The sequence below is a fragment of the Armigeres subalbatus genome, chromosome 3, assembly GCF_024139115.2.
Source record: "Armigeres subalbatus isolate Guangzhou_Male chromosome 3, GZ_Asu_2, whole genome shotgun sequence".
NCBI classification, from domain to species: domain Eukaryota; kingdom Metazoa; phylum Arthropoda; class Insecta; order Diptera; family Culicidae; genus Armigeres; species Armigeres subalbatus.
Genome location: NC_085141.1, coordinates 314,743,398 through 314,756,223, shown reverse-complemented (window position 1 = coordinate 314,756,223; position 12,826 = coordinate 314,743,398). Strand labels below are relative to the sequence as shown.

General features: G+C 41.8%; 1 protein-coding gene across 2 annotated transcripts in view; it reads right to left on the bottom strand.

The window, feature by feature from the left end:
- LOC134225343 (sodium-dependent nutrient amino acid transporter 1-like) overlaps positions 1 to 12,826 on the bottom strand; it is a 56,906-nt gene that overhangs the window by 35,742 nt on the left and 8,338 nt on the right. Inside the window, exons 2-7 of one of the 2 annotated variants that reach the window (XM_062705333.1) lie at positions 9,288 to 9,820; positions 9,116 to 9,232; positions 8,149 to 8,406; positions 7,722 to 8,085; positions 7,397 to 7,658; positions 6,990 to 7,327 (exon numbers count right to left, since the gene is read on the bottom strand). The exons of the other annotated variant lie outside the window; for it this stretch is intronic. Coding sequence (XP_062561317.1) covers positions 7,077 to 7,327; positions 7,397 to 7,658; positions 7,722 to 8,085; positions 8,149 to 8,406; positions 9,116 to 9,232; positions 9,288 to 9,820 — 1,785 coding nt within the window. The 3' untranslated portion in view covers positions 6,990 to 7,076. Of the gene's footprint in view, positions 1 to 6,989; positions 7,328 to 7,396; positions 7,659 to 7,721; positions 8,086 to 8,148; positions 8,407 to 9,115; positions 9,233 to 9,287; positions 9,821 to 12,826 lie in introns of those variants that run through there. 2 annotated transcript variants of the gene reach the window in all.

The window sequence follows — 12,826 nt, the reverse complement described above, 5'->3', positions numbered from 1 at the left end:
AGCACATCTGGAAAACGTGCAATTCAGAAAATTTGTAATTTTGTAATTTTTCTCGTCAAAATTGTGTCATTTTTGTTGATTTAGCTTTGCTGCGTCGCAGCATGCGTGAAAAAATAAAAATGACAGTTGTACGTTGCTTCTGTATCGAGTGGTGTGCCCCCGAAATCGCGAGCACTTTGAATCTTGGATTCCGTCAGGAGTGACCTTAATGGATCATAGTGGCTACAACGTGAAAAAACTCACTTGTCATGTTAGAAATCGCAATGTCAAAATCATCTCAATGAGAAAAGTAACCGCAAGTCAGTCACATTCCGTCGAGCAAAACTCAAATTTGTGAAAAAAAAATATAATGCACTACTAACAAACATGGTGAAGCATGCAATCTGAACATTTTGAAACTCTTGGATGCTTTGCAAGCCCACATCGCAGATTTTCGTGATATTGTAGTTCGTTATGGGCATAATATAATGTCGGTAATGTAGTATAACTCAACAAGTATTTCTTTTCGCAACATTATGAAAGTATTTCATTTCCCGCTTTAAAATTATGGAAAACATATATGCTACACACCTTTGAACAAAAACTTTTCGACAAAGTTTTATTACTAGCAAAATTAAACTAAGGTTAAACTGATAATCGTGAGGATACCTTCACTTGAAAGAAAGTATTCTTTTCCAAAAAGTCTCCTGACAGTCCGGAAGCATTTTTAATCCAAGAAGTTTTCTAAGTATTCTAAATCCAAGAATGTCTAGAGGCTCAGGAATCAAGAATGTTTAGGCTTTCCAAGAAATTAAATGTTTTGATGGTTTTATGATTTTTCTTAAGGTTATTAAACATTTCCAGGAAATACGCAATGGTTTCTTTTAAAAATATTTTTAGATTCTCAGAAGAATGTTTAAAATTCTATATGACTTTCTGTAGAAAATAAAGATTGTTGAAATCTGCTTATATGATTAATTACAAGTTTAGAAAAAGTCTTAGTTACAAATTCTACCAAGTTTAGATAAATTGTTAGAAGTCCATTGTAAAACCATAATCATCCCTAATTTCACATATCTTGTCCGAAATAACACCCGGAACTTTAGAGCATTCTTGAACGGTCATAAAATTTCTAAGTAATTCATAGCGATCCATATAAATTTCTGAGGGTTTCTGAAAGTTATTGGTCATTTCTTGAAATTAATGGCTTTAAAGTTCTCTGGTTTATGACAATAGCTTGCAGGATGTATATCATCCTTCTTAAGAATCCTGCTACGTCATTTCTGCTACTTGTCATTTTGTCCAAAGGCCTACCCATTCCTAGTCACTTTTTGGTTTTATGCTGGTTTTATAACACTCTTGAAGAGAAAATTATGGTCTTCAAGAGCGTTATAAAACTTAAAATGTCTTAAATTTTAAATCCTCTGTATCTCCATGAGCACACTGAAAAGGAATAGTGTGTTAGTTGGGAAGGAAATAGATTGGAAATCGCCTTGGTATGCGACTTACTATTTTTTTTAACGACGGCATATTCTAATGATACAAAAACGGAAAAGCAACGCGTGTCTTACGTATTTTCCCGAAGACTGATTCGATATCTTAACTACTTCGCGACGACTAAAACACGCACTGCACAACGCTTGCTCGATGGCTAATCCGAAAAAACACACACTGAACTGATTAACTTTATTACCGGCCGCGCAATGCAGAACACAATATTTCGGCAGGTCGCGCGATCATGAGAAACATGAGAAAGCACGCACTCCATTAAATTTTATTGATTAAATTGTAACAAACAACGCGTAAATGTATCAAAGCCCTGAAGTAAATCAGTTTAAAATCCAACTCATTATCTGGGTGAGAAATTAGAATGATTTCACAATAGTAAGTTCGTTGTTCATTAATTAAAATGGGAAGTAAACATTAGACTGGCCCAGGAATCAAAAAGTTGTCTAATTCCACGGGGCACCCCCCAGGATTGTGTCTTTGGGTGAGAAAATCAATCTCTGAAAATTTCAGCTCAATCGCTTGTTGCATAAGCTGGCGCATTTGATTTGAAGTTTGTATGGGGATTTCAGCAAAAATGTATAGGAAAATACACCTCCGTCACTCATTCGATCTGGAAATTGGTTCTGATTGCTCGATTGACCTCAGAATTGCAAAAACGGCAGTTGGTATGCTACATAGCAATTTCACAGAACATTGCATGATGATTAAATGAACTTTTATATAGTTTTCGGCTGATTTATTGGGAGCTAATTTGTGTATTTTTGGATTTTTTGATCGAATCGCATCAGCCGAAACCTATATAAAAGTTCATTTAATCATCATACAATGTTCTGTGAAATTGTTCTGTAGCATACCAACTGCCGTTTTTGCAATTCTGAGGTCAATCGAGCAATCAGAACCAATTTCCAGATCGAATGAGTGACGGAGGTGTATTTTCCTATACATTTTGGCTGAAATCCCCATACAAACTTCAAATCAAATGCGCCAGCTTATGCAACAAGCGATTGAGCTGAAATTTTCAGAGATTGATTTTCTCACCCAAAGACACAATTCTGGGGGGTGCCCCGTGGAATTCGACAACATTTTTTTCTCCCCATACTAATCTGGGCCAGTCTAGTAAACATCACTTTAAAAAATCTTTATTATCATAAACCAAAACATATTCGAAAGGGCTTTTGCTATATGTAGCGTGCAAGTTTCAATACGTTATATTGGAATTTACTGATGCAATGTATATTCCTCTATGTATCAATCTTCAAATCCAACCTAATTTCCAACCGCGATATAAACTAAAATTCCAAATGTTTACACAATTTTCTTCCGCATTTTTCTTTCGAAATGATTTGTTTTTGTATTTGAGAGGTGTTCTGAGCACATGTATTGAACAAATATGATCAATTTGTATGCCATTCTACGAAGTGACTCGATGCAACTGACTTGCGATTACTTTTCCATATGGGACAATTTGACTTGGTATTTTTTCACTTTTCTAGAACAAACTTCTCGCATAAAATAGCCTAACTCATAGTACATGTGAAAATAAAGTGAAATATGATAATTACTCAAAATTGTCAAAAGTTCAGATGTGCTCGACTTGCGGTTAGCGGCAGAGTAGATCTTCGTTCATTTCCACCCATATTGTCTTGCGGTGCAGGAGGCCAGGGACTTGCTGCTCGGGACGGGAAAAGTACTTCGATAATCCTCGCCATAGCAGCCCAAATCAGTAACTCATATATGACTGAATTTGGTCACATGTGAGTAACAGAAACTTTTTCACAACATGTGTGCTGCTAGGGCGCCAACATATCCAGGGACCATTCAGGGGGTAAAGAGACACCTTTGGTGCGAGCACGTTGTATCCTTCGTCTAGCCTTGAGACAGTTGATCGAAAGGTCGCGATCTCGGCACTCCACCAGTATACCGGGCATCTGCCATTTCTCAGTGCGGGCGTGATAGGACAGCTACCAACGCATCCCCGCTAAGACCTTCAGTGTTGGCTTCCAGTCCCAGGGTCGCGGTGAAAACTTCGCTTTCAAAGTGATTGGTTCTCCACCCACAGACCTGACAGGGATCCCCGGACCTCGGATGTTGCACCTGCACGCAATAGTTGATCTTAAAACGAATTGCTAGATGATCACTATGAGATAACCCTCATCTACTCCTCCTGTCCAAGTCTGGTGCCAGATCAGAACTGACTAACATTACGTCAATCCATGACTCACCCCGTTCCTTCTGAACGTGTTAGCGCAACCATCATTGGCCAGCACTGCAACGAGCTTCACTAGCGCCTCTAGTAACGCTTGACCCCTTCGATTGATGTAGCGGCTGCCCCACTCCACTTCCCAAGCGTTAAAATCTCCTGCTATGAAGACCGGCTTACGACCCACTAGGTGAAACGATAGCCTATCGATCATCTGGTTGAACTGTTCTAAGGGCCACTTTGGTGGGACAAAGCAGCTACAACAGAACGCACCATTGTTCTAGGCCGTCCGCCACCAAATTGACGTTATCGACAGGGTCCACCACCCAATTGCCGTATTTGTACCGGTCGGACAGGATGGCGACAGTCCTCGACTCCGAGACCGACGACCACAGCAGCTGCTGGGCAGTTGCACAGTGGTTAAGATTCAGCTGTGTTACTTGCTCGGCTTCTTCTTATTTGTTTCTCCGATGGGACACGAAGAACCACCCATAACGTGGTTACAGGCTTGCTTTTTGCTGGCGCAGACGAGGCACTTTGGGTCCTTATCGCATTCCTGCGCCTTGTACCCTTCCTCACCATAACGACGACGCATGTTGCTATGGTCTGGGCCCTTACAGTTGTAGGACTTGTGTCCCAACTCTAAGCACCGATAGCACCTATCTACTGAAGGCAGTTGGAGTTTGCTCACTGGGCATACTGACCAGCCGATCTTCAACTTCCCACGCTCCATTACCTCTTTGGCTTCCACAACCGGTAACCTAAGGTATGCTACCTGCGTAGCAAAAAGACTGGTTCTTAGGCGTACAGAGGTGTTCCCATTCTCTGTACCGCACTGGTCTCTGACGGCAGAGACGACGTCGTCCGCGTTCGTGATCTCGTCTAGTTGCTTGCACTGGAGGGTCACTTCCGCCCCCAACGACTTCACCTCCGCGTCGTCACCCAAGACCTCTTTGGCCAGCTTACTGTAGTCAGTGAGTCAGTCCAACTAGCCTGCGCTCCGCGTTTTAGAACCAAGGTCATTACGGTCTTAGTACGTCTGACACTTCCCATGTCCTGACAAAGCTCCGAAAGCTTTTCGGCCGCCCGCATCGATTTAAGGACTTCAGCGAACTTTGCCTTATCAGTTTCACCAACAAGACCTCGCCTCTGTCCTTAGCTTTCTTTGTGGGTTGAGATGCGTTTGACTTCCGCTTTGCCCTACTGACCATCTGCCAGGAATTTTCGGTCCCTTATGCCGACTGGTACCCTCTTGCGCCCCGGCGACTTGCGCCTGGTTGGTGCCTTTCGCCTTTTTGGGCCGAGAACTAACCTTTTCGGGTCAACGCCCTTCGGGTTTCTCTACCCCCAATCTGCTCCGTCCAGATGACGTTTGGCCTTTATGGTCACACGTCGTTTGACTTTGCTCTGAGTGCCTTTGCCGGATTGCTGTCTAAGCCGTTTCGGGTTAGGCGCAGTATTTTCCTCATTGGCCGTCAGGGTGAAATCAATCGCCCCTTGGGTCATAGCCGCTCCTTCAAGGAAGGAGAAGGCATAGATTTCGGTACCTTCATCGGCTTTTTTTCTTCCCACCACCCGCCTGATAAACATATCCAGTTCTTGTCTTGCGACTCCCTGGCCGAGCATCCAAATGTTCTGTTTCAGTTTCTTAATGATGTTCTGCCTTGCACTCGCAAACTTTATGATATTATCAAATTGCGCTACGACCACCCGCATCCCGGCTAGTGGCCCACCGAGCGTTTGGATAGGGCTATACCCCATCAATGCTGGGGTGACTCTGGTGCTGCTAGTTGCAGCCTCTGTCACTCCGCTCTCCGCCTTCCTGAGAGAAGACCTCGCCAAACCCCCTTTGGCTACATCCATAGCTAACGCACCGTCAAAAGAATTAGTTTTTGAATCATTATTGTTGGGTGGGGAACTCTCCTATTGTTATTGCTGCCGTCGAATCCTACTGGAGTAGTCGCCTTTAATGATCCCATGGTTATCGGCCATGCAAGAGTTGACACTTACGTGTTCAGAGCCAGATCAGCGCAAGTCAGGAAAGGGCATCTGAGCCTACTCCCACCCAGCAGGCAAAGCTTGGTGGCAGGATTGGACAGTTAACCACAAGGCCCGACACGGTTTTAGGGGGCGTAAGACAGGCTAGCCATCAGCCCACTCGCCGTTTCGAGTCAGTGTCACCCGGATTTAGTAAGAGAGTAGAATGTCAGACTTCCAGCCCTCGCTTTCAAAATATATATTACGATTTCCAAGACAAGGTCCTTTAACACGCGGCCAGAATGCCATAATCAGCATCTTACTGGTATTGATCCTGATGTGCCATTTGGCATTCCCTGGGCTCCTATGCGTTTTGAACGGCACACGGTCGCTTTGAGAAGACCTGCATGGGGACTCATGCAGCTTTTTGTAGAGCTTAACAGAGTCCACTGCCAAATAGGACCCCTATCTCGCAGAGGCCGTGGGGAGGGGTCGTAAAGCCCTTGGACATAGTCCCTGCTGACCCCTATGGTGTGTATTTATGCCTGTTCCTTTTCTCTTATTTCTCATTTCTCACTTCTCTCAACTCACAACTCATTTTCCACTTTCTACGGCTTACACCTCACTACTCAGTACTCATTTCTTATATAGTTTTATATAGATTTTATAAGAGTTGCTGACGTTTAATATTTTTTCTCTTTCAAGCGCATGGAAAAGATGGGATTTATTTCATCGGGAAACGTTTCTCTACACTACACCCTTCCGTACACCCTTCCTATATGCTTCAAAGAGAAAGATGATTGAATGTCAGCAAACTCTATATCTCACTTCTTCCACTATTCACTTAATAAGGAAACAAATTGCAACTATTCGGGCATATGGCATTCGTGCAAATGGCGTTAGAATTTTAGAAGTAGTCGTCAAGTGTGTTATGATTGGGACATGAATACTCATGCTAAAAATGAACAATCAAAATTGAGTCGAATTCTACTCATTTTCACCAGAAACGGGACTACTCAAAATTTGAGTAAAATATACTACTTCACTAAAATGATGATTGCGCTTAAACTAGGGATCTGTTTGCTGCAAAATATACTCAGATAGATAGGTTAATTTGTTTATCATCAGTCGTGACACAAGATGATGGAAGGCCATGTCAAATTTTCACGAATCATCATTCTATTTGTAGTAGCATCTTTTACTCAAAATTTTAATAGTCCCGTTTCTGATGCAGATTAGTCTGATTAGATTAAATTTTAAATAGCTTAATTTTAGCGTGTACGGTGATGAAAGTATAGAAAAACAATCTAGTTACAGATTTTATTTGTACTATTGGTCTTTTTAATAATATAATTATGCATGAGATTCTTCTCTCTATAGGGCTTATATGTACGAAATAATACTTGGGTATTCATTTAAAAATCTTATTAAAAAGTCTGGCTCGCAGTGTTTCCACTCTATTCCTATCAATTTTGTAGTTAGCGATCAATGTGTCGTAGTCCCGTTTCATTTTTTCTGATTCCGGTCCCCAGTCTGCGGTTGGTTGAAGAGCACCGCGCATGTTGTCATAAATGCTGCAGCTTTTTGGTTGCTTGGCAGTGGTATAGATGGCCCAACCAACAACTTGTAGAACCGTAACTCCAAAGAGACTCCAACCGAAAACTGAAAAGTACATTTTCTAATTATTATTGATAAGCATTAAATAAAAATATCGAAATCTGTAGGACTTACCGTTATATCCCACAGGAACTTTTTTCGCTTCATATCGAAATATTTGCATACATGTAATAATAAGTAGAATCAATAAGGTTAAGAAGCCCCAGCATACCCTCCAGAAGACACCAGTTTTGATGTCGAGCATGAATTTTATGTCTATGCATATACGATCGACACCGTACAACCAGCAGAATGTGAAGGCCTCCAGAACTACCAATATTAGAGTAGGGAACGTTACTCCATAGTAGTCAACTATATCCAGCACGTGAAATCCTCCCTATAAATAAATAATATTTGAATAAATAAGTTAAGATTTGAATTATGTGATAGTGAAACACACCGGTGAGATGTACACCAAACCGCAGCTGAATCCTGCCACAGAAATAGCGACGACCACCTTCCAAATCGTCACACGTGGGTACCGATCCTTGATTGAGGTCAGAATTGTCGTCACAATGCCCATGTTGCTGCCCAGGCCCAGCAGAATGAACATCAAAAAGAACATCATCGAGATAAAATTGGGCCATGTGGGCATTTTGGCGAGTGCGTCCGGGTAGACAACGAACGTCAGCTCGGGACCACCCTTCATAACGTCCGTAACGTTCTTCTTCGTAATGTAGGCTACGTTTCCCACTACGCCGAAAACGATCACCCCAGACAGCATCGACGTGAAGGTGTCCAACCAGGAGATGATCATCGCGTCGCTTAAAAATGAGTTGGATGTGAATGTTTAAAATGTTGTAAAGGTTTATTTCATGCACAATTACCGATAGATATTGTTGGAGAAATTGTTGAACGAAGAATAGACAATCACGGCTCCCAGTCCTACGGTTAGCGAGAAAAAACATTGGGAAATGGCCTCATACCACACTTTGGTATCCAGAAGCATGCCCCATTGAGGCGTGATGAAGTACTTGATTCCGTCGAAAGCTCCATCCAAAGTAACTGATCGAATGAGCAACCCGAAAAGAATTACGTACGGAAATATTGCCAGGAAGTAGGATGCTTTTCCGGAACTCTTGATTAGACTGGCCCAGCTTAGTATGGGGAGAAAAAAATGTTGTCGAATTCCACGGGGCACCCCCCAGAATTGTGTCTTTGGGTGAGAAAATCAATCTCTGAAAATTTCAGCTCAATCGCTTGTTGCATAAGCTGGCGCATTTGATTTGAAGTTTGTATGGAGATTTCAGTCAAAATGTATAGGAAAATACACCTCCGTCACTCATTCGATCTGAAAATTGGTTCTGATTGCTCGATTAACCTCAGAATTGCAAAAACGGCAGTTGGTATGCTACAGAACAATTCCACAGAACATTGTATGATGATTAAATGAACTTTTATATAATTTTCGTCTGATTTATTAGGCGCTGAATTGTGTATTTTTGGATTTATTGATCAAATCGTATCAGCCGAAACCTATATAAAAATTCATTTAATCATCATACAATGTTCTGTGGAATTGTTCTGTAGCATACCAACTGCCGTTTTTGCAATTCTGAGGGCAATTGAGCAATCAGAACCAATTTTCAGATCGAATGAGTGACGGAGGTGTAATTTCCTATACATTTTGGCTGAAATCCCCATACAAACTTCAAATCGAATGCGCCAGCTTATGCAACAAGCGATTGAGCTGAAATTTTCAGAGATTGATTTTCTCACCCAAAGACACAATCCTGGGGGGTGCCCCGTAGGATTAGACAACTTTTTGTTTCCTGGGCCAGTCTACTCTTGATTCCCTTGATGACTAGCACTGTTATTAAAATCCAGCTGACCAGAAGACACAGAACTAGTTGATAATTTGGTATCCCAATTCCGTTGTTGAGATCCGGTGAATGATTGGTTACAACCCTCCTGTAATTGAATCGATTAATCAAATAAAATTTCAATTATGGGAAGATCAGCTCACGTGAAATAGAACTCAGCAGACGGTTTCGTTGTCGAACTATTGGAGATGTGAATTGAAGCCTTGGATGAATCGACACAATCCCAATCTGATTGACAAACGGACCACGGAAGGGTATATTGGAATGAGTCTACGAAGTAGCGTATTGCCAGTGACAGCAGTGCTGCATAATATCCGATGATCGTAAACATCGTTATGGTCTGCCCCACACCGACGCCTCGCATCAATGGACACATGTCGAACACTTTCACACATCCTCTGCTAGAAAACTGCCCGACAATCATCTCCAGATAATAGAGAGGTCGTCCAACCACCAGCAGTACCACCAAATATGGGACAACGAACGCACCACCACCATTGTTTAGCGCTGTGTAGGGAAACCTCCAGACGTTCCCAAATCCGACGGACAGTGCAACGCACGATAGTAAGAACTCGATGTTTCTGGTCCACTTCTCGCGAACAGTTCCACTTGATTCTGAACTCAGTGCATGCGAGGTGTACACGCTAACGCTTACCGCTTCAGGATGACTGACGTTCTGCAATGAAAGTATTACATCAGCTTAGTAATTGCGGCGGGAAAGTTTTCGTCGGTAAAACCGAACAAAACACGTGACCAGACTAGTTGCCAAGTTTAACTCATCCCATTGCATAATAGTCTCGCAGAATGAGCTAACCATCGCGTGGATCCCCTACACGTTACAGGAAGAAATTTCTTTTCATTGCCAAATAATGCCAGAATAGTGAATGAGCCATCTCTCAACTCAGGTTGAGACGTTAAAATGCATAGAAAATTAAAATGAGGATGCTTTCTCCTCTCAATACTCTCACGCCATCAAATAAATCAACACAGTTGTATCAATTTACCGACCAATACCGCGCCGCACATGGCGTCAATCTACGATTGCAACACCCACCAGACGATGCAACCGTGGCAGTGAAACCCCAACACGCTTGCAACATACCACCCGTCTCCATGTTTATACGAACTTGAACTTGAAAACGGTAACTTTCATTCATTTGCCAGCTGTCGGCATAGGACCGATAATAATGGAATGAAAACAAACAATCGATCGGCACGGCGTGACGGACGACGACATAACTGAACCGTCCGTCCCACCAGTCCTGCCATCGTGCATAGCTCAGCTGGAAGTTGATCTACGTAGGGTAATTGCACCTGAAGTGGCAATAATTAGTTTACTAACGTTGATTGATTTATATGTTAGGTCAGCTCAACAAACAAAAAAGAAAAATAATTAATATTGATCCTTGGAATTTATACAAAACAAATATGTAAATATTTTTCAAAGTCATTTATTTATTCATTTATCCCATATATTATTCATTGTTACTCACTTAGTGTACCACAATACTTTAAAGTTTAAAAGCTTAGCATTATTAATCACATAGCACTGCTAGTTTCAAATCATCCATGTTCTTATATTATAAATTGCTACAAATCATGATTTCTCAACAAATTAAAATACATTCTGTGAATTTAATTTTACATTCAGTCTTATTTTTGAATATTTAGAATCATTGCATTTTGTAAGTTTACTAATTCCTCCACTTTTGATACAGTCACCCTCTTCGTTATATCTTGACCTGTATGAATCAAACAGCAAAAATGCAAAGCGTTGCAGTCATGACGCCACTTCAATTGACCACGAGCCAACTGACGTAGTTTTGCGCTAGTAAAGGTGCAAGAAATTTATGACTGGGAAAACCGACATTTGCTCATTTTCTGCGGAAATTTGCATAGTCTCCGTTGAATAAATATTTAGATTTTCGGTAAAAAGTTTCCGGTCACAATTTTTTATCGTATGTCGCATCAGTCAGTGAACAGAATGATCAACCTACGTTAGCTTTATTAGAAGAATGATGATTTTTACTACCGTACACCCAACCAGCGGATGGCAGATTTTAATACAGTTCTGCATAAGAACCTTACAGGAACTGTATTATAATTGGGCATATACAATTTTGGAAGATTTTGATACAATTGTTGTATTGAAATAATACAAATTTGTATTATTTTAATACAATATTTGTATAAAAAGCGACAAATTTCCTCGAGTTTGAATTTTATCATCAAAGGTAACATGGGACGATTATGCGTAGAAGGGCAGTGTAGAATCGGTCAAAGTTAACACCGTCGGTTGTCTTCTTATAATTTTTATTTAGTTTCTTCTATATCACTCCCAAGAAATGTGCAACACATTCCAAGGAACTAAAATCTCACAAACACCATTTTAAAGTCCAAAAAAATAATGTACTAAAGTAGTCATCTACTCTCTCATTTCTCATCTACTCTCTTGTCTCGTCTCACCTTTCGTGTCTCGTCTCGTCTTGTCTCGTCCCATCTTCTTCGTTATCTCCTCACTATAGTCTCTCGTTTTGTTTCGTCTTTACGTGCAAAAAGTCAATAACACAATTCGGGACTGATTTGCGATTTGGGCGTAAACAAACATTGGAAGGCGAATTCATGCTAGAGCAAGCATTTCATGAGAAACCAGAGACGTTTTTTATAGATAGAGACCCGCAAACAGTGAAGCCGAAAGTACCAATCGTATATGATGTTACATAAGATGTCAAAGTGGGGATCATATAGGTACAAACAGGGACTATGTCCAGCAGGGGGAGAGGGGGTGGGGGCAGCAGGGACTATGTCCAAGGGCTTGACGACCCCTCCCCAGCTGTCTGCGGGTCAGGGATGTGGTGGGGTTTAGCGGTGGGCTCTGCTAAATCCCTCCAAAAAAAACCACAAGTGTCCGTAAGCAGTCTCTATCAAAGCGACTGTGTGCCGCTTCAAAAGCACAAGCTCAAGGAGTGCCATTGGCACATCAGGATCGATGCCAGTAAGATCCAGATTATGGCATACTGGCTGCATGTTACATTGTCACATGACTCTGTTTTGAATATTGTAATACTATGAAGCGAGGGCTGGTAGTCTGGGCATTCTATTCTCTTAGTTGGGCCGGGTGGCACCGACCTGAAACGGTGAATGGGCATGGTCAGGCTGCCTTCCGTCCCATAAAACAGTGGCGGACCGGACCTTGTAGCACGCAGTACTATCCTGTCACCCAGTTGTCAAACTACGTGGGGTAGGCTCAGATGCTCCTTCCTGACTACCGCTGATCTGGCTCTGAACACGCAAGTGTCAACCCTCGCATGGCCTCCCTGCATGCCGCAAGGTAAACATATATAACCATGGGATCAATAAGGTGACTACACCAGAAGGATTCGACAGCAGCCGCAAGGGGGACCCAACAGTAATGATCTCTTCGAAGAAAAAAAAATGGACGGTGGAGCGGTGTCTAGCGGTACCGTCGTGCGGGGCTTCTTTTGACAAATCAGGGGCTACTTTGGACATTTTAAAACAGGAATTATAACGAAGATAACAAAACAAAATTTCGTTGTCACCAATAGGGTGTCTTGTTGATAGTTGGATGACAACTTTCTGTTGGTATTTTTCCGCAACTTAAATTTGGTATTTTTCCGTTTAATTTTTTCAAAAAATCAAAAATCCGTAGTAGCCCCCGGAG